This window comes from Gopherus flavomarginatus, chromosome 7 (genome assembly GCF_025201925.1).
Source record: "Gopherus flavomarginatus isolate rGopFla2 chromosome 7, rGopFla2.mat.asm, whole genome shotgun sequence".
Classification (NCBI taxonomy): Eukaryota; Metazoa; Chordata; order Testudines; family Testudinidae; genus Gopherus; species Gopherus flavomarginatus.
In genome coordinates, this window is record NC_066623.1 from 38,841,490 (window position 1) to 38,860,501 (window position 19,012).

General features: G+C 48.1%; 1 protein-coding gene across 1 annotated transcript in view; it reads right to left on the reverse strand.

Annotated features, from left to right (window-relative positions):
- DIAPH1 (diaphanous related formin 1) overlaps positions 1-19,012 on the reverse strand; it is a 177,678-nt gene that overhangs the window by 100,767 nt on the left and 57,899 nt on the right. The window contains exons 5-12 of the mRNA XM_050963451.1: positions 14,082-14,212; positions 13,645-13,731; positions 12,141-12,204; positions 11,046-11,185; positions 10,748-10,856; positions 10,354-10,464; positions 7,412-7,530; positions 4,976-5,092 (exon numbers count right to left, since the gene is read on the reverse strand). Of these exons, the coding sequence (XP_050819408.1) occupies positions 4,976-5,092; positions 7,412-7,530; positions 10,354-10,464; positions 10,748-10,856; positions 11,046-11,185; positions 12,141-12,204; positions 13,645-13,731; positions 14,082-14,212 (878 nt within the window). The remainder of the gene's footprint in view (positions 1-4,975; positions 5,093-7,411; positions 7,531-10,353; positions 10,465-10,747; positions 10,857-11,045; positions 11,186-12,140; positions 12,205-13,644; positions 13,732-14,081; positions 14,213-19,012) is intronic.

Genomic DNA, 19,012 nt, shown 5'->3' on the forward strand with positions numbered 1-19,012 from the left:
GCAGGCGGACATCAGTTTGGTCCACGAACAACGCTTTCCCGTCAAAGGGAAGGTCCTGCATCAAGGACTGGGACTCTTCAGACAGTCCAGGTAGGAGAAGCCACGATGCCCTGCGCATGGATATGGCGGAGGCCATCGAGTGGGCTGCCATGTTGGCAGAGTCCGATGCCGCCTGGAGGGCTGCTTTAGGCACTGCCGCTCCTTCCTCTACCGGAGCCCTGAACTCCTTTTTGTCCTGCTCTGGGAGGAGAGGTTCAAACTTTGGTAGGGACCCCTACAGGTTGAAGTCATACCGGCTCAGTAGGGCTTGATGGTTGGCCACCCTGAGCTAGAAACTTGCCGAGGAATAAATCTTCCTGTCAAATGTATCCAGTCTTCTGGCATCTTTGTCTCTGCGGGTGGGCACGGGTTGACCGTGACTTTGCTGGTGGTTCACTGATTCCACCACCAGGGAGTTAGGTGCTGGGTGGGAGTACAGGTACTCGTGGTCCTTAGCTGGCACAAAGTATTTCCTCTCTGCTTCCTTGGAGATGGGGGCCAAGGAAGCTGGGGTTTGCCACAGGGTAGTCAAGATGTTGGCTACACCCTGGTGGAGAGGCAGGGCCACCCAGCCCGGTGCCGAGCACGAGAGTACATTAAAAAGAGAATCGGATGGCTCCTCCATCTCCTCAGCTGGAGATTGGATGCCACCCGCTTAAGAAGCTCCGGGGGAGCCCTGAAATCCTCCTGTGGGATTGGCAGTGGTGCCATTATGGCCTCTGGTGCCGGTGAGGGGACTGGCATGGAGCATAGGATGTCGGGCAGTACTGGTGGGTCAATTCCAAGGTCAGAGTCTAGGCGCAGTGCCATTGGCTCCAGACCCGTTGACTTTTCCCTCTACCGAGGAGGGGAGGCCAAAGGAGCCTGGGACGCTCCGGCCACCGAGTGAAATCTCACTCGGGCAGGCATCTGTGGCCATAGTGCCCACTGACACCACTGCCCCTACCACGACGTCCTGTGCCACTGACCGAGTTGGGGGCCGAGCAGTGCAGTTTGTTCTCACTGCGCAGCATGACTTGGAGACAGGTGGCTGAGTGCTGATGCTGAGGTCACCGTCGACTGTACGGTACCGTAGGACCAGTAAGAGCGACGGTGCCTTCCGCGTGACCGCGACCTCGACGAAGAAAATCAGTACCCATCCGAGGTGCTGCTTCTGTACTCGCCCAGCAGCCGGAGCTACGACACGCCGGTGCCGGTAAACCATGAGAGGAGTCCCGCATGCGATGTCTGGTAGAGCAGGAACTCGAGTCGGAGTGTCAACGTCGGTAGCGTCGGGATCAGCTATAGTAGCTGCGATGCAAGGAAGAGCATTGGCGCCGCTTGTCCAGGTGCCTGTGTCCCTGGTCGCAAGGTGTGGAGGAGCCCCGAGGCTCCTGTGCGGGCGGCAAGCCAGTCAGCCTGAGCGGAGTAGAGGGCTGGCGTGAGCTGCAGGAAGACTGCATCAAGCGAGGCAGCGAGCGGTCCTCGGAGCGGGAACTGTGCCATGTCGGGGAGGTCTGTTGTGCTCCCAGCAGTGGCTTCCCTCCAAATTGGGGGTCCACCCCAGGTACCGGGAGGGTTAAGATGTCATGAGTGGCCTGTGCAGCCTCCGGTGTTGACGGCATCCTCACCGCAGGGGAGGCGCACGCGGACAGGACCGGGCTTCTCCGCTCAACGCAAGTCGGAGGCCTGGGTCCTGAGGGGGATCGCGGGCTGCCCAGCGTGGGTCGGGCCTCACCCCTTTCCTTCTTTTGGCACCACTGAGTCTTCCTCTGTTTCTTGGAGGGGGAGTGGTGCCAGCTAGTGGAGGGGACTTCACTCTGCACCAAAGACACGGTGCCGGGTGCCAAGTTCCTTCAGCATGCCGGTGCCAGGGCCAACGCTGATTCCATTAGGAGAGCGCGAAGCCTAATGTCCCTCTCCTTCTTAGTCCATGGCTTGAATGATCTACAGATCCTGCAGCGCTCACTTACGTGAGATTCACGCAAGCAGTGGAGACACTGAGTATGTGGGTCCCTTCTTGGCATAGAACTGTGACAAGAGTCGCACGACTTGAAGCCTGGGGCATGGGGCATGTCCTGAGCCCAGTCAACTAACTTGAGAAACTATTCAACTATTGGAACAACTGTATTACTAAGGCTAACTAGAGAAGCTGCAGCAAGGCTGGAGCATGAAGTTCCGACTCCCTTCACTGGCAGAAAGAAGGAATTGAGGGTGGGGGGACTGTGAAACTCCCCATAGAGTGCGATACAGAGGCACCACTTCAGGGGTTGCAGTGGTGCCCCCCCAGTATGGGTACTGCTAAGAGAAAAACTTCCGGCACCGGTGCACGTGGCGAGCACGCACACCTACTGTGGAATACACATGAGCAATCACTTGAAGAAGACAGATTTAGGGAAGTGGACTCCACAATTCTGTTGGGTGGAGAGGGGGAGTCATTTCTTGGAAAATGCTAGAGATTACTCAATATCAAACCCTTCACTATGAATACAGCATACCAAGGCTATGTCATAGAGCAGTGGTTTTCAAACTTTATTTCAGGTGACCCAGTTGAAGAAAAAACTGTTGATGCCTGCGATCCAACAGAGCTGGGGATGAGGGGTGTGTGAGGAGCTCAGGGATGGGGAAGGGGGTTGGGGTGTGGGAGGTCAGGGCTCTGGGCTCGTGGTGCAGCTCTGGGGTGGGGCCAGGAATGAGGGGTTTGGGGGGCAGGAAGGGGCTCCAGGTGCAGGAAGGGGCTCAGAGATGGAGCAGGAGACTGGGGTGTGGGGTTGGAGCATGGGCTTACCTCAGGTGGCTCCCTGTCAGCAGTGCCTGTTCTGGCACTGTGGACTGTGCTGCGCCCCAGAAGTAGCCAGCAGCAGGTCTGGCTCCTAGGCGGAGGTGCACAAGCAGCTCTGTGCGGTTCTCGCCTGCAGGCCCCTCTTGATCCCCTCCCCACCCCCAGCTCCCATTGGCTGGGTCCCGGCCAATGGGAGTATGGAACCGCTGCTTGGGGCAGGGGCAGCACGCGGAGCCCCACTGCCTCCCCGCCTAGGAGCTGGACCTGCTGCTGGTTGCTTCCAGGATGCAGCGCAGTGTCAGATCAAGTAGGAATCAGTCTGCCTTAGCCGGTCAGCACCGCCGACGGCACTTTTAAAGGCTCCTGATCAGGAGTGACAGAGAATACTTGACCTTGAAGAGTAAAGGTATATGGGGAGTAAGATTTTCTTTGCTTTTAGCTTGTAACAAAATTTTCAACCTCACAACATCCTGTTTACCTTTTGTAATTCCCCAGGGGGTCACAACCCAGCAGCTGAAAACACTGCTCTAGCATCATTAAAAGGCAATCCAGTCATCTGAAGCTCTATCACAGGATTCAGTTTTGGTTTTGTTCTCTTATATGAAACACAAAGTGCTTCCCACAAGATTCTCTGCCATCTTCGCTCCAGTTCTGTTGCAGAAATCTTCTTTGGTTGGACAAGCCTAAGAAATCTTGCTCTCATGCCAGATGATTCTTTGGTTGAAGAACCATCTACTGAACCATTTGCTGAAACAGGCAGACTGGCCAGTAGCTTCCACCTCTATTCTCTGCAATTTTGTGGCAACATCAGAGGATGTGAAAAAACAGTTCAGGAGGGTGTGCCAACAAATGAAGGTGGTGTTCAGACTGCTTCTTTCCTTTAGTATCAACTTACACTGTTTTCTTCTCTTGCTTTCCCTATAAACTCTTGGAGCTTTTTCAAGGTCAGTGTTGCTTGACTGATGTCGATGTTCCACTCTGTGTACAGCTGAGTGCTCTCACATTCTAGAACTGCCCACCACACCCGTGCAGTGTCATAATCTTTGCAAAGGACACGTTTCCATTTGCAGAAAAGGATTTCTCAGACAGTGAGGCATCCTTTTTGAACAAGCTAGGTCAGAGGCCCAACTCATTTGATTCTGTGTAGTACACTACAATCCCTCATCTTCTGCCTATCCTGGGGCTATCAGAACTTTCTAAACTCTGCCTTCTATGCAACCTCCAATCCCCCGCCCCTCCAGTGATCATTCTGGCCATACTGGGTCAGACCAATCGTCCATCTAGTCCAGTATCCCATCTTCCAATGGTGGCCAATACCAGAGCTTCAGGAGGAGCATACAGAACAGGGCAGTTGAAGTGATCCATCCCTGTCTTCTCCTTCTCTCAGCTTCTGGCAGTCTGAGGTTTAGGATTGCCTCAAGCATGGGATTGCATCCCTGACCATCTTGGCTAATTGATGGCTCTATCTTCCATGAACTTATCTAATTTTTTTTTTAACCCAATTATACTTTTGGCCATCACAATATCCCATGGCAATGAGTTCCATAGGCTAATTATGCATTGTGTGAAAAAGTACTCTCTCATTAAATTTACTGTTTATTAATTTCATCAGGTGACCCCTGGTTTTTATATTGTGGGAAAGGGTAAATAACACTTCTCCACTCACTTTTTCCATACCACTCATGATTTTTGTCCATCATATCCCGCCATAATCATCTCTATTCTAAGATGAATAGCTCTAATCTTTTTAGTCTTTCTTCATATGGACGATGTTCCACACCCTTGATCATCCTTGTTGCCCTTCTCTAAACCATTTTTTCTTCCACTATATCCTTTTTTGAGATGGAGCTACCAGAATTGAACACAGCATTCAAGGTGTGGGCATACTGTGAATTTATATAGTGGCATTATCACATTTTCTATCTTATTTGCTATCCCATTCCTAACAGTTCTTAACACTGTTTACCTTTTCAAATGCTGCTGCACATTGAGCTGAAGTTTTCAGAGAACTATCCATGATGATTCCAAGATCTTTTTCTTGAGTGGCAACAGCTAATTTAGAACCTATCATTATATATGTGTAGCTGGGATTATTTTTTCCAAGAAAGTGCCTGTTTCTGCCACACACTGCCGGCATCTCTTCCAGCAGGCCCAGCACAAAGCTCCCCTCCTTACCTGGCTTCATAATCATTGCGGATCAGCAGAAGGTGCTGCAGGATGGACAGGAAGAATGGCTCTGCTTTGGAATCCTTTACTGTGTGGAGGAGAATCTGGAAGACTTCACTAAAATCAGTGAAGAAAGGGTTAAGGAAACAAAAGTGTTTCTGGGGAGACATCCTGGTGCTCTACTTACTCTTTTGCTCTATAGAGGAAGGCATTAGCCCTTCAAAGTACTATCCTCAAAACTTTATCAATGCATATTCCCCTCATACAGAAAGCTTAGCATGGAGAAAAGGGAAGAGGACACATTGCAGGAAACTGACCCAAAATGGTACTCTAATTTCTTCTCCCTGAGCCTTTCTAAAGCCAGACCAATATTTGGTAGGTGACATTCTAGTCCCTGATTGAAGTGGTGGTAGAAAAAGGGAGGCTGTTGGTAGCTCATTCATTCCACAACCACAAGACGGCGAGTGTCTAGTTTTGCTGTACCCCTCCCTTATGCACCCCCAAACAATATCCCCAGTCTCCACTTTGGGGATGAGGGTAAAGTCACATGTCTCCTCCCCTCCAAGTAACATCTTTCCCATTATGCAATGACCCTTTGGCTCCTTCTGCTTCAAGAGTCCCCTTTTCTTCCTCAGATCAGCCAACCTAATCTCTCTGGAAACTAAACAAATCTAAGTTTTTTAAAAAAGAGGGTGCTGATGGGAAGAACAACGATTAGAAATCCATTTCTTTTTCCCATCATTCATGGGGTGAGACATATGAACAGGACAATTTATTCGGTGTGGGGGTTTTCTGTTTGGTTTTTATAACATTTTCTAGGAGAAAAACAACACAAAGGTGTATGCAGCATCACAGGTGCAAAGACCTGTACAAATTATGCAGCCCACTCACCCCCATGTACAAGGAGGGAGGCCTTAGTCCCTGGGCCACAAGGCATGCTCACTAGAGGGGAAAGTGCAAGCCCACATATATATACACACACAAACTCCTATTTCTGGCAGCCCCCAAGGCACCTTTACCTTGGAGGAGCACAAACAATCCTGTTGCATGTGGCCAGAAACCCCAATTCAACCTGCTGATTAGAAATTCTAGTGCCTCTGTGTGTGTTAACATCACAGCCAGTCCTAATGAAGAAAAGTAGCATGTGCCACTTTCCAGGTGACAAAGGTTTTAGCTTCAGTCTCCTGTTTGCAAGGAGGGATCAGTAATCAGCCCTCACCCTGCCAAACAAGGCCTGGACAACCAGCATTTGGCATGACTTCTCCAGCCTAAGTCCTCATTAAAAGAGAGATCAACTCTGGTGGGGGATTTTCCATGACATCTGACCTCCAGTTCCTGAGCTCACATCTTTCTCTCTAGGATGTGGAAAAGTTGTTCAGGCTCCTGACAAAATACTCATCATATCTGTTCCTAAAAACTGCAAGTAAAGCAATGGTAGAGGCGCAGTTACACATGGCAGATGCTATACCTAAGGGATATATATGCCTCTGTATAAAATGGGGATATTCCCTAGTACAAGGCTTGGTATGGTTCTGTCTAAGTTTTCATTACATGCTGGATTGATGAAGGAAAATACTCTACTTTGTTTTTGTAAAGCAGCAGTTGTTCCAGGTGCCCTCCAGTGGCAAAATCCAAAATATATTTGTTTTGGTAAATGTCAATAAACATCAATTTCACTGGATAAGCACAAACTGAAAAAAATACTTCAATCAATAACCAAAATTTACAGATAGGCAAAGTAAGAAAAATGCTGCTTGAAAACTTAAGAGTTTGTATATTTTGACATTCGATGTTGACATTGTGTGTTTTAATGGTTATAAAGCTTCACCTTTTTGAATCTCAACACCTATCATCATCTGACCTTCACATAATTTCCCATAACTGTGAAAATTTAAATAGATAAAAATTAAAAATGCTGAAAAATAAACCAATATTAGCCATCAAAATTATAAAAAATAAAAATCAAGTTCTGCCACAGCTGCTTATTTATTGCACACAAACTACAGTGTCTATAAAAAGTCATGTCTGAACAGACATCCGAAACAAAAGTTTCTGGAAGCGTCAGACAAGCTGCATCCTCCAACCTCCCAAATGACCAAGGTCTCGTCTTCCTCTTTTTGCCAATAAACTGCCAAATCCCTAGTAGAGGATCAGCATACCTGCCTGTGCTTCGCTCACTCTCGTCTTCAGACTTTGCCTGATGGATCAGTGGCATCCTACAATGTACTGGGCAGCTCTGTCCCAAACAAGCCTTGGAACCCATGTGACCATGATGACAGCAAGCAGAGCTCGGCCCAGACATTACTTGACCAGAAGAAAGACCATCAACCTCAGTCTCTCTCCCTACATGGAGGCAGGAATGGTACAAAGACTGGCACTAAGAAACTTCCTGGGAATACTCCTGCCCCAAACGCAACACCTGCCCAATAAGCAGCAGCAGGATATTCCATTTCAATGCGAATGTCCTCAAGACGGCTCCTGAGGTCTTCAGAATCCTCCTCACCATGTTCTTCAAATACACTCAGCTGCACCTTCAGTTCCTCATTCTCCAGTTTCCGCAGCTCCTGCCAAGGGCATGAGTACATCATAGAGGGGCCATCAGAAGCTATACAGACTCTGGTGGGGTCACTTGAGAGCACACAGTTTTTCAGATGGGAGCTAAACAAGGGCTACGTGAGAGCACAAAGGAATGTAATGAGGGGCCAACGTACATTAATGTGCGAACAAGTCAGTTGGAAGCCCCAAGAGAGCACAGGCCAGCATGGAGCCACAGATAAGAGGCCCACTAGTGATGGTAAAAATTCACAGTCACAAGAAGATAGGATCATCATATACTCCAAGAGAGTGCACAGTAACATGGACAGGGCCTGTGCATGCAAACAGCAAAGGGAATGTGATCACCGTCCAACTGACCCTGGGATGCTGAGTAACTAAGAGAGAGGAAGCACTGACCAAGAACAGGGCTGCAATCCAGCCCACGTCATTCCTGCAGCAAGGGTTTGAACAAAGAACAGCCATACTGGGTCAGACCAATGGTTGGTTTAGCCCGGTATCCTGTCTTCTGACAATGGTCAATACCAGGTGCTTCAGAGGAATGCACAGAACAGGCAATCAAGTCATCTATCCCCTATTGTCCACTCCCAGCTGACAGTCAGAGGTAAGGGACACCCAGAGCATGGGTGGTGTATCCCTAACCATCTTGGCTACTAGCCATTGATGGACCTCTCCTCCAAGAACCTAATTCTTTTCTGAATCTCATTATAATTTTGGTCTTCACAGCATCCCATGGCAATGAATTCCAGAGACAGACTGTGCATTACTGTGAAGCACTTTTTTTTGTTTGCTTTACACTTGCTGCCTATTAATTTCAGTGGGTGATCCTGGGTTCTTGTGTTATGTGAAGGAGTAAATAACATTTCTTTATTCACTTTCTCCACACCATTCATAATTTTATAGACCTCTATCATATTCCCCCGTTAGTCATCTATTTTCCAAGTGAACAGTCTCAGTCTTTTTAATCTTTATTCACATGGAAGCTGTTCTAATATCTCTAATAATTTTTGTGGCCCTTCTCTGTACTTTTTCCAATTCCAATATATCTTTTCTGAGAGGAGGACATCAGAATTGCTTGCAGTATTCAAGGAGTGGGTGTACCATGGATTTACATCCTGGCACTATGATTTTACTGTCTTCTTATCTATCCTTTTCCTAATGGCTCCTAACATTCTGTTACCTTATTTTGACTGCCACTGCACATTGAGCAGATGTTTTCAGAGAACTATCCACAATGACTCCAAGATCTCCTTCTTGACTGGTAACCACTAATTTAGATACCATCATTTTTTATGTATGACTGGAATTACATTTTCCAATGTGTACTACTTTGCATGAATTTCACATGCAAAGTCATCCAGTTTTGTGAGATCTCTTTGTAACTCTACAGTGGACTTTTTATGTATCAGAGGGGTAGCCGTGTTAGTCTGGATCTGTAAAAAGCAACAAAGAGTCCTGTGGCACCTTACAGACTAACAGATGTATTGGAACATAAGCTTTTGTGGGTGAATACCTACTCATGCGTCTGACGAAGTGGGTATTCACCCACGAAAGCTTATGCTCCAATACATCTGTTAGTCTATAAGGTGCCACAGGACTCTCTGTTGCTTTTTTGAGTAATTTTGTATCATCTACAAACTTTGCCACCTCACTGTTTACCTCTTTTTCCAGATCATTTATGAACATGTTGAACAGTACTAGTCCCAGTACAGATTCCTGGCAGACACAGCTATTTACCTCTCTACATTCTGAAAACTGATCATTTACTCCTACCCTTTGTTGTTTCCTGTCTTTTAACCAGTTACTGATCCATGAAAGGAGCTTCCCTCTGATCCCATGACTGCTTACTTTGCTTAGTAGCCTTCAGCGAGGGACCTTGCAAGAGGCTTTCTGAAAATCCAAGTACACTATATCCACATGGTCGCCCTTGCCCACATTTGTTGATCCTCTCAAAGAATTCTAATAGATTGGTGAGGCATTATTTCCCTTTACAAAAGCTGTGTTGACTCTTCCCAAAAAAATAGTGTTTATTTATGTGTCTGATCATTCTGTTTTTCACTATAGTTCAGCCAATTTGCCTGGTAATTAAGTTAGGCTTACCGGTCTGTAATTGCCAGGATCGCATCTGGAGCTTTTTTTAAAAATTGGCATCACATTAGCTTTCCTCCAGTTATCTTGTACAGAGACTGATTTAAGTGATAAATTACATAGCACACTTGGGAGTTCTGCAATTTCATATTTGAGTTCCTTCAGAACTCTTGGGTGAATACCATCCAGTACTGGTGACTTAGTACTGATTAATTTATCAATTTGCTCCAAAACCTCCCCTACTGATACCTCAATATGGGATAGTTCCTCTGATTTGTCACCTAAAAAGAATGGCTCAGGTATGGAAATCTCCCTCCAATCTTCTGTGGTGAAGAATGATAAAAATAATTCATTTAGCTTCTCCGCAATGGCCTTATCTTCCTTGAGTGTTTCTTTAGCACCTCGATTGCCCAATGGCTCCACTGATTGTTTGGCAGTTGGTTTTTGAATTTTGCTAGTTGCTCTTCAAATTCTTTTTCAGCCTGCCTAGTTATAACTTTTTATACTTGCCAGAGTTTATGCTCCTTTCTACTTTCCTCAGTAGTATTTAACTTACAATTTTTAAAGGACGCCTTTTTGCCTCTAGCCACTTTCTTTTATTGGGAAGAGCAATATTACTTTGTCACTACCAGAGCCTTTTAACAGTATTAGGTACTTTCAATACGAATACAATTGCTGAGATGGTGGCTGTTGCTTCTCTCATCGAGCATGATGGCGCCCCATAGGAGGAGATGATTGACCCTTACCGTAAGGATGTGCTGCAACCCAGAACGCATCAGCTCACTTCGAATATGAACTCGGAAGTCGAGCTCATCAGCAGGGATGATAAGGGCATTGATCAACTGCATACAGGCTACCTAAAATAGAGAGACAGATAGTTTCTGCATCAGACTGAGCCAGGCCTCTATCCCCTCATCCAACGCATCTAGTCAGGCACTCATAATGCCCAGAACACTGTACCCATCAACCAGGGAAGTGCTACAAATAGGGCGATATCAAATAGATGGCATCTTACACCCTCCCTCTCATATCCTCCTCACTACAAACAGAGAGCAGTCAAACTGCTGGAGTTGACTAATCCTCTCTTGTTCCTCCCCTAGAACAGAGAACAGTACGCACAAATTCTGAGGGCTGAGGTACCTTCAGTGCCACGGAGGTTCCGCCCCTTAAACCATCCAACAAGGGACCGAATCGCTCCACCTCATCCACTTCTGCTCGCTCTGTCAGTGCCCCCAGAACTCGCTCATGCCTGAAACAGTAGGAAGAGGGAATCAGCAGCAGTCTCAATTAGCGGTGGGGTGAGAAGGGAAGAGGTATGCATGCGTGTATCATCGTTGTAAAACAAAGAGACCGGGAGAGAAATGGGGACTCCAGAGAGAGGTAAATGACAGCCAGCTCAAGAGAGATGAGTGGCATAATGTATCCCATAGATACGTACATGTCCTCGGGCTGAGGCAGGATACAGAGAGCAGACAGCAGCTTCACAGCATCTATCATCATCGAAGGGAGTTTGGGGTCAACAGCTCTCACCAGCAGTAAGATTCCCTCCTCCGTTTCCAGCATTGTCTTGATTCCAAACTGAAGGGGAAAGAAAGGATGAGTTAACATATTTGACTCAGCCAGCTCACTAAGGAGCATAGTGCAAACTGTTTATGGCTCAAAGCTGAGACTGCTTTAAGGCTAAAGGGAGGCAACTTCACCACAAACAGTGCAGATGGCAAGACACCTGTCCAATATCTGTCCACACATCCCTTCTATTATTTTAGAGGGGAGACCAAGGAAGGACAAGGGGGTAGGAGTTGGGGTCAAGACCAGAAAGAAAAGGGTGCTTAGTGGGATCTTGACAGGTGTGCATGGGTGTGCACAGTGAAAGGAGAGTGTCCACGAGAACAGTATCAGAGAGAAAAGAGTCAAAGAAGCTAGAAAGGAGAGCTATAGAGACTTCACAGCGTATGTGAGTGAGAAAGCAAGTGTGAAGAGAACCAAAGGTACAGACAAGTTTAATAGAATTAGTACTAGGTGTCCCAGAATGCCTGCAAATGAGAAGGTAAAGTAGGACAGCCTGGGGCATGAGTGAGAAAGATGGAGAAGGGGAGGCTGGACAGAGGGCAAAGATGCAGAATACAAGCAAACGGCAAAAGAGACAGGGATATTGGTGTCCTCAGAGTGCCCACAGTTGTGCAGCGGTATAGCAGAGAGAATGACACAGATTGAAGATAGTGCAGTACCAAAGTGCCCCCAAATGTCTGCAAAAGAGAGTATGGCAGGATGGAGCGAAAGAACACTGGGGCCCCAGAAGAAGTAGGAGCAGTACAGGAAAGATGTTGGGGAAGCGGGCAGAATGTGCACAGTCTGAGGAAGGGGATGAGACGTGTGAGTGAAATGTAAGCAAGGGTTTACTGAAGAGTCAGGAGCCTCCATCTCCACTTCCCCTACCACTTTTGGGGACGGCCCCATGCCACCAGTGCAGAGACTACAAGGAAGAGGAGGTGGCAATATATGGATGTATCTAGGGAAAGGACAGGGCTCTCACCTTGTTGTTCATGAAAGCCTTCAGGCATCGGATGATCTCATGTTTGCTCCGGGTATCATAGGAGCTATGAGGAAGGAAAGCCAGCTGATGAATAGTCACATGGAGCATGACACATGGCATCATCCTTCCCCTCAATTAAAGGACAGTAGGCCCAGAACTCTCAGGTGGGGCCAGGAAAGGTCTTAGGTATCCAGTGCTGCATTAAGACTCCAACCTCACTAAATGCCCGCCTCCCCAGTGCGCGAGCACACACAGACACGCCCCTTCCCCCCCCACTGAATTCAACAGACAGGGAAAAGGCTGCTACATCTCCTGGGGAAAAAAACCCACTCTCACCTCCCATTACCCCCCCATACACACACATTCTCGGCCCAACTTTAGCCTCTGTCCTTTAGTCCCCAGTCCCCCCCCCAAGAACACATCCCTATTCATTTCACCCCACTAAAGACTTCTTCTGGCAAATCCTAGACACAAAGCACTGCCCCACAACGGAACCCCACTGGAGCAATGCCCCCTCCAAACAACACCAAGACACTTCAGACCATGCAGTGAAACCTCCTTGCCCCAAGAATTTCTTCTTGTTGCCCCCCACCACCTTCAATTAGCCAAACAACATGTGCATGCAGTAATAATCCTGTAGCCTCATAAACCCTTTAGGATTATGAGAGCTTGTAAACGCAACAGGACAGGGTCTTACTTGACTCCATCTGTAGAGAACTCTTCAGCCACGGATCCCAAAGCACTTCATAAAGATGGGTAAAGTACCACCACCCCAATTTAATAGATGGGAAAACAGACAGGGGCGAGGAGTTAGAGAGAGTCAGTGGCAGAACCAGGAAAAGAATCCAGGTTTCCTGGTTCCCAGACTCCTGCCCTAACCATGAAACTGTGATGGATTTGGAGGTGCTCTGTGATAATTTATGAATACTGTATGTTGGCCTGGTGATTGGGGTGTTTTCTGTATGACTTCATAGATTTAATTCAACAGGAGTGTGTCTGTAAAAACAGGCAGAAAGGAGAAAGACTGGCTGAAGACAGCACACACTTGACAGTTGTTAGGGGACAACGCCAGAAATGTTAGCTTTGATGACTGTTCCTCCATTCACAGCCAACCTACGAAACTGGTTGTGACCAGGATGGGAAAAGGCCTATGAACACAGAAGAACAAGAGCACTTTCCTCTGCAATGCTTTCTTCCTACTACTAAAATGAACACTCCCCTTGGCTTTAAGAAGGCAGCCTGTTCACTAGATATCACTGGTCACAGACTCGCAGAGGGAAGAATTGCAAGTGCTCAAACTTGGTCTAACCTGCAGGATACATAGGATGTTGTTGCCCAAGGCCTGGTCTAAGAGCGGGAGGATTGTGGAAAAAGCTCAAAGTCTGATGCCGGAGGGACACACTCAGAGAGACCAGGCAGGGGACAGATGTGCAGCTAATCCTGGAACCATAACAGACCTACTTAGGGCGCTTTATAAATAGCTTCCATTCAATTTGTCCCTCACCTGGGTGCCTCGTCCTTCTCATCATGGAGCCTTTTTAATATGTCCAGCAGGCAGTTGAGGCCCTCAGCCCCAAAATTCTGTACCCAGCTGTAAGAAAACAGTCATATTAGCAGCACATAGAAGAAGGACTGAACATCACAAGAACCTCAACCACCCCCTGCACTCTCTCTTCTCTGCTCAATCACAACAGGGCTACCCAGAGGGTGGGGCAAGTGGGACAATTTGCCCCAGGCCTCAGGCTGTGCAGGGGCCCCCATGAGAATATAGTATTCTATACTATTGTAACTTTTTTTTATGAAGGGGCCCCCGAAATTGCTTTGTTCCAGGCCCCCTGAATCACAATGCACCATCCCCAGCCCCTGATAAGTAAGCACCTACTCTACTGCTTAGAGCTTCAGCTCCCTGACTGATCTCCTTTGCTCCAACCAGCCCTTTACCTGACAGGGTTATTGTTGAGCGACACTCGCAGAGACTCCAAACAACCGAGCAGTTGGGCATCCCTGAGATTTGATTTCAGCTCCTGGATATAGATCATGGCTGACTTGGAGCTCTCCTTCTGATTCATGCCCTACACACGGAAGAAAGAACAGACCATCAGGTAAACTAGCTGTGGTTGCAGCACCAGGGTATAGAAATGGGTTTTCAAAATGGTATTTTTATGTTGTGTGAGTGGGCACACACACATGCACCCTCCATTTCAAAGAGCTTCAGAGTGAAGCTAGCCTAGCTGAAGAATTAACTGCTAAATTAGTTGTAAAGTTCAGTCATCCTCAAAACTTGGAACCTACCTAATTTAGTTTAGTCAAAGTAAACGTAACAGTTACATTTAATTGGCTTTCTCAATACACACAAATGAACATAGACACACAACTGAATTAGAATGTTGGAGTTATTTAAAAAAGAAAAGTCTGAAGATCAGAGGTATTTCATAGTTACATTTCTGACCCCTTTCCCTTGCCCTCCATCCATCAAGCTTACAGGCAATCAGTACAATTCATGTTAGGAGGCTGTAACTATAGTGGAAGAGGTGGCCATCAGTAATTGGTGAGTGAGGTAGATTTGGCTCTCCGGCTCCTATAGGAATGGTGCCCAAGTCAGTTCTGTTTCTGGACTATATACAGATGGATAGAAGGGGAGATGCTGATGTTTGGCATTGCTGATGGATATGTGAAGTGGAGGAGGATCTGTGTTTGGGTCAGTGGCCCTTTGCACATCAGTGCATAAGTTTCACTGGAGTATTTCAGAATACATAAGTACTGCCTCCCAAATTCACGCTCTATTTTGGTCAGAGTCATAGGATTTTAAAAATGGTAAATTTTATGATTTCACATATTTAAATTAAAATTTCACAGTGTTGTAACTGTAGGGGTCCTAAACAGTGTTCCCTCTAATTTTTCCCATGCATGTGCAGAATGAATTTTGTTACGTGCACCAATATTGGGGTGATGCATCACCTCCATAATGGTGCACATAACAAAATTCATACACTGGAGGTGAGGCTCAGAGGTTCAGAGTGTGGGAGGGTGAGGACTCCAGTGGGGGATGCGGGCTCTGGGGTGGGGCTGGGGCCAAGGGTTGGAGTGCAGGGTATGTGTGGAGGTGAGGGCTCTGGCTGAGGATGAGGGTTCTGGGGTGGGGCCAGGGAAGAGGGGTTTGGGTTGCAGGCTGCCCTGGGGCTACGGCGGGAGAGACTCCTCTCCTCACTGTGGCAGCTCTAGGGCTGGGGCCATGGGATAGGTGCATCTCCCCTGGCCGAGGCAGGTCCAGGCCGGGGCTGGGTTGGGGCGCCTCTTCCCCAGCCATGGCAGGTCTGGGCTGTGGCTGGTAGGGAGAGGCATCTCTCCCCACCACAGCCCTAAGCACCTGTGTGGCGCTTAACAGGCTGCTGCGCGGCCGTGCAGCTTAGAGGGAACTTAGATCCCGACCCAAAAAGGAGTGTTTTTTTGGGGAGGGTGGAGGGGTTGCAAGGTTATTGTGGGGGAAGGGTTGCGCCACTGCTAACCTTACTTCTGTGCGGCTGCTAATGGTGGTGCTTGCCTTCAGAGGTGAAGGGGCCGGAGTGTATTGGCTGCTGGCCGGAAGCCCAGCTCTGAAAGCAGAGCTGCCACCAGCAACAGAGCAGATATAAGGATGGCCTGGTATGGTATTGCCACCCTTCTGCACTGCTGCCTTCAGAACTGAGCCTTCAGTCAGCAGCCGCCACTCCCTGACCACCCAGCTCTGAAGGCAGCAGCGCAGAAGTAAGGATGGCATGGTATGGTATTGCCACCTTTACTTCTGCAGCAGGGAGCTGTGTTCAGAGCTGGGCACCCAGCCAACAGCCACCACTCTCCAGCTGTCCAGCTCTAAGGCAGTGAAGAAGTAAGGGTGGCAATATCGTCACCCCCTTAAAATAACCCTGTGACCCCCTGCAACTCCCTTTTGGATAAGGACCCTCAATTTGAGAAACACTGGTCTCTCCCTTGAAATCTAGGAGAAAAACACATAAAAGACCAAATTTCACAGTCCGTGATGCGTTTTTCATGGCTGTGAATTTGGTAGGGCCCTACTCTTAAGAGAAACAGAACTCTATATCTACAGGGCCCACTCTTCTCTCTCAGTTTAGGTTTTATGCTCTTTTTTGGTTTATTTTTTGAGGCGATAGAAGGGTTATCTGCTATTCGGATTGCCAGGGAAATGTTGCTATTTCACTGTCAGTCTCAGAGGAAACCTGTGCTAGGAGTGTGATCTTAGATTTTGTCCTAAGGGTTGTGCAATTTGGGCTCACATCTACTGCTTCTGGTAAAAGTTCTATAGATCAGTGCCCTTCTGGGAGAATACCTTGCCCAGGCTCCTGAGACTTTTGCCCTGAACTACATTAGCCATTAGTGCTAGATGATCACAGCTGTTATGCTGAGTCACAGGGAGACCAGGAGAGAGGGAGTCTTGAGGGCCCAGCACTAAGATCTTTGAGATTAGGATCCAATTCCTTGGATCAGAAAGGCAGTCATACACTGGTATGAGGTGCCCTCTGTCTGCCTTGTGGGCTGCTGCAGTTTGAATGAATGGGATCTTGTATACACCCTTTAGTGCCATCACTAAATAAAAAGTGTTGCTGTAATTGAGCCTGAAGGCCATTCATACATTCTAAGGCCAAAAGTTGCCATCATTTACCCTTGTGAATAAATTGATTATTGTGCCTGGGTTCACATCTGACCAAAAAAGTAGAAGCTTCTGAATCAGCTAAAAAGGAAAAGGCATTTCTATTACTAATGCTGTCTGGGTGTCCAGGAGCAGTGGCGATTTGAGCAGGACCCAGAGATGGTTACTCACCTGAGATCAGGGTCAATTAAAGATAAGCCCTAATTTCAGCTTGTGATGTTGTGCAGTCTATACGGTTTTATAAAAATATACACCTCTACCTCGATATAACTTTCCTCGGGAGCCAAAAAAATCTTACCGTGTTATATTGAACTTGCTTTGATCTGCCAGAGTGCGCATAATGTCAATAGCTCTACTTCAGCACATCTTTGCAGTATGGCAGGGGAGGCTTATATTAGAAACATTAATGAGTAGATTGGGTGCAAGAGGATATCTGAAGACAGGTGAAAGGAGGATTCACATAAGGAATCAGAGTTAAGGTCAAGGTCTTTTCCCCAAAGGTTAGCATTTACAAGAAGAAAGTAAACAGAACCGCTCTCAGCTTGTGATTCTATCCAATCCTTGACGCATAGTGTGTGAATTTCTTTAATTGCCTCAGGTCCAGTATAGGATGCATTCCATAGCAGGACTAGAAAAGCTTTTCCTTGAACTCCTGAGGTACATCTTCTATGGCTCCTAGATGAAGGAATCCACCTTCCTCCCTCAGTTGTTTCATGAGATGGGTTACTGAAGAGGGAGGGGGTGGGAGATTGGCCAAGGACTGGAACTATATAGACTGACCTTTGGTAATAATTTACAATACTTATTGGTCTGAAGTTCTTGAGAAGATTGGGAAAGACAGCAACCCAAAATAGGGGTGAGAAGAGGAAGCTCTGGTGGCATCAGTGCATGGCTCTTGACATGAACATCAAACCTGCAGTTTGGAAGATAATGTCAAGTAGATGGTAGGAGAAGAGGGGATGGCTCTCTTGCAGGAAATGTGAGACTCTCTCTTACAGCAGTTAGTAGTTCTGTGTTGTTGAAAAAAAGGAAGTTCCCTGTCAGAACTGGCTCTGCTATTGTGATGGAGTAGGGGCTGTCTATGTGGGGAATGGGAGAGCAGGGGAGGACTTTAGGGAATGGACGATACCGGAGCCTGTAACCTGAGCTAGGTAAGGGAGGGGAAAGGTCAACACCTTTACCCGGGAAGGAGGACAAAGGAAGGGAGTGGTTGGAGGGAAGCAGTTTTGAGTTTGGGCTTGGGGCTGTGTGGGCAGAATCCAGGGTATCCTAGCTAGGATCCAAGCACCCTAAAAGCCCAAAAGGACTCGATGAAGGGGTCCTGACTGTGCCTGCAAGCTCTGCTGTAACCTGTGTTCCTGTTGTCCAATAAACCTTCTGTTTTACTGGCTGGCTAAAAGTCACTGTGGGTCCCAGGAAGAGGGGTGCATGGCCGGACTCCCCCACACTCCGTGACAACTGGTGGCAGCGGTGGGATCTACTGCACCCCGTGGACGGAGCTTCCTGTAGTAAGTGACTGGGGAGCAGTAAAACGAAGGGGTGGTTAACCCCTGGGAGTGTGTGTCCAGTGAGAAGGACTTTGCAGTAACAGGGTCCCCCGGGGGATTGCAGTGAGCAGTCCCAGGGGCGGAGGAATCTGCAGCTCGACCCTGGCAGAGAGGTGGTGACCTCAAGAAGGGCTGGTGCACTAGAGGTCCCCCTGGAAACCGTGGGGAGCGGCGAGCACCCCAGCCTGTGAGTGGCCAGCAGGAAGATGTATGCCAAGCGGTGCAAGTGTGACCTGCTGGAGCTGTGCAAGCAGAGGGGGCTGCGCCCGGGGAGGCTCACCAAGGACCAGCTGATTGCCCAGCTGGAGGAGGGAGACCGCATGAATGAACGGAGCCCTGTCTCTGAGGGAGGCAGCCTGGCAGATGCATCACAGGCACCAGTGTCTGTCCTCGCTGGGAGTGGTCAGCCGATGGATGAGGGCTTCCCGAGACCCCCCCCCCTTCCTAGGCCTAGGGGAAGGGCGAGGAGGAGCCCAGTGAATACCGAGGGCACCGTGACCCCCCCCGCCAGCAGGGGATCCTGCCAGCGAAGGTCACCCCCCAGCAGGGGATCCTCCCAGTGACGCTCGGCATCCGTGGAGCGGATGCGGCTGGAATATGAAAGGGAGTTGAAACGGGAGGAGCTCGAGTTAAACAGGCAAGAGCTGGAGGAGAAGACGAAACAGCGTAAACATGAGGAG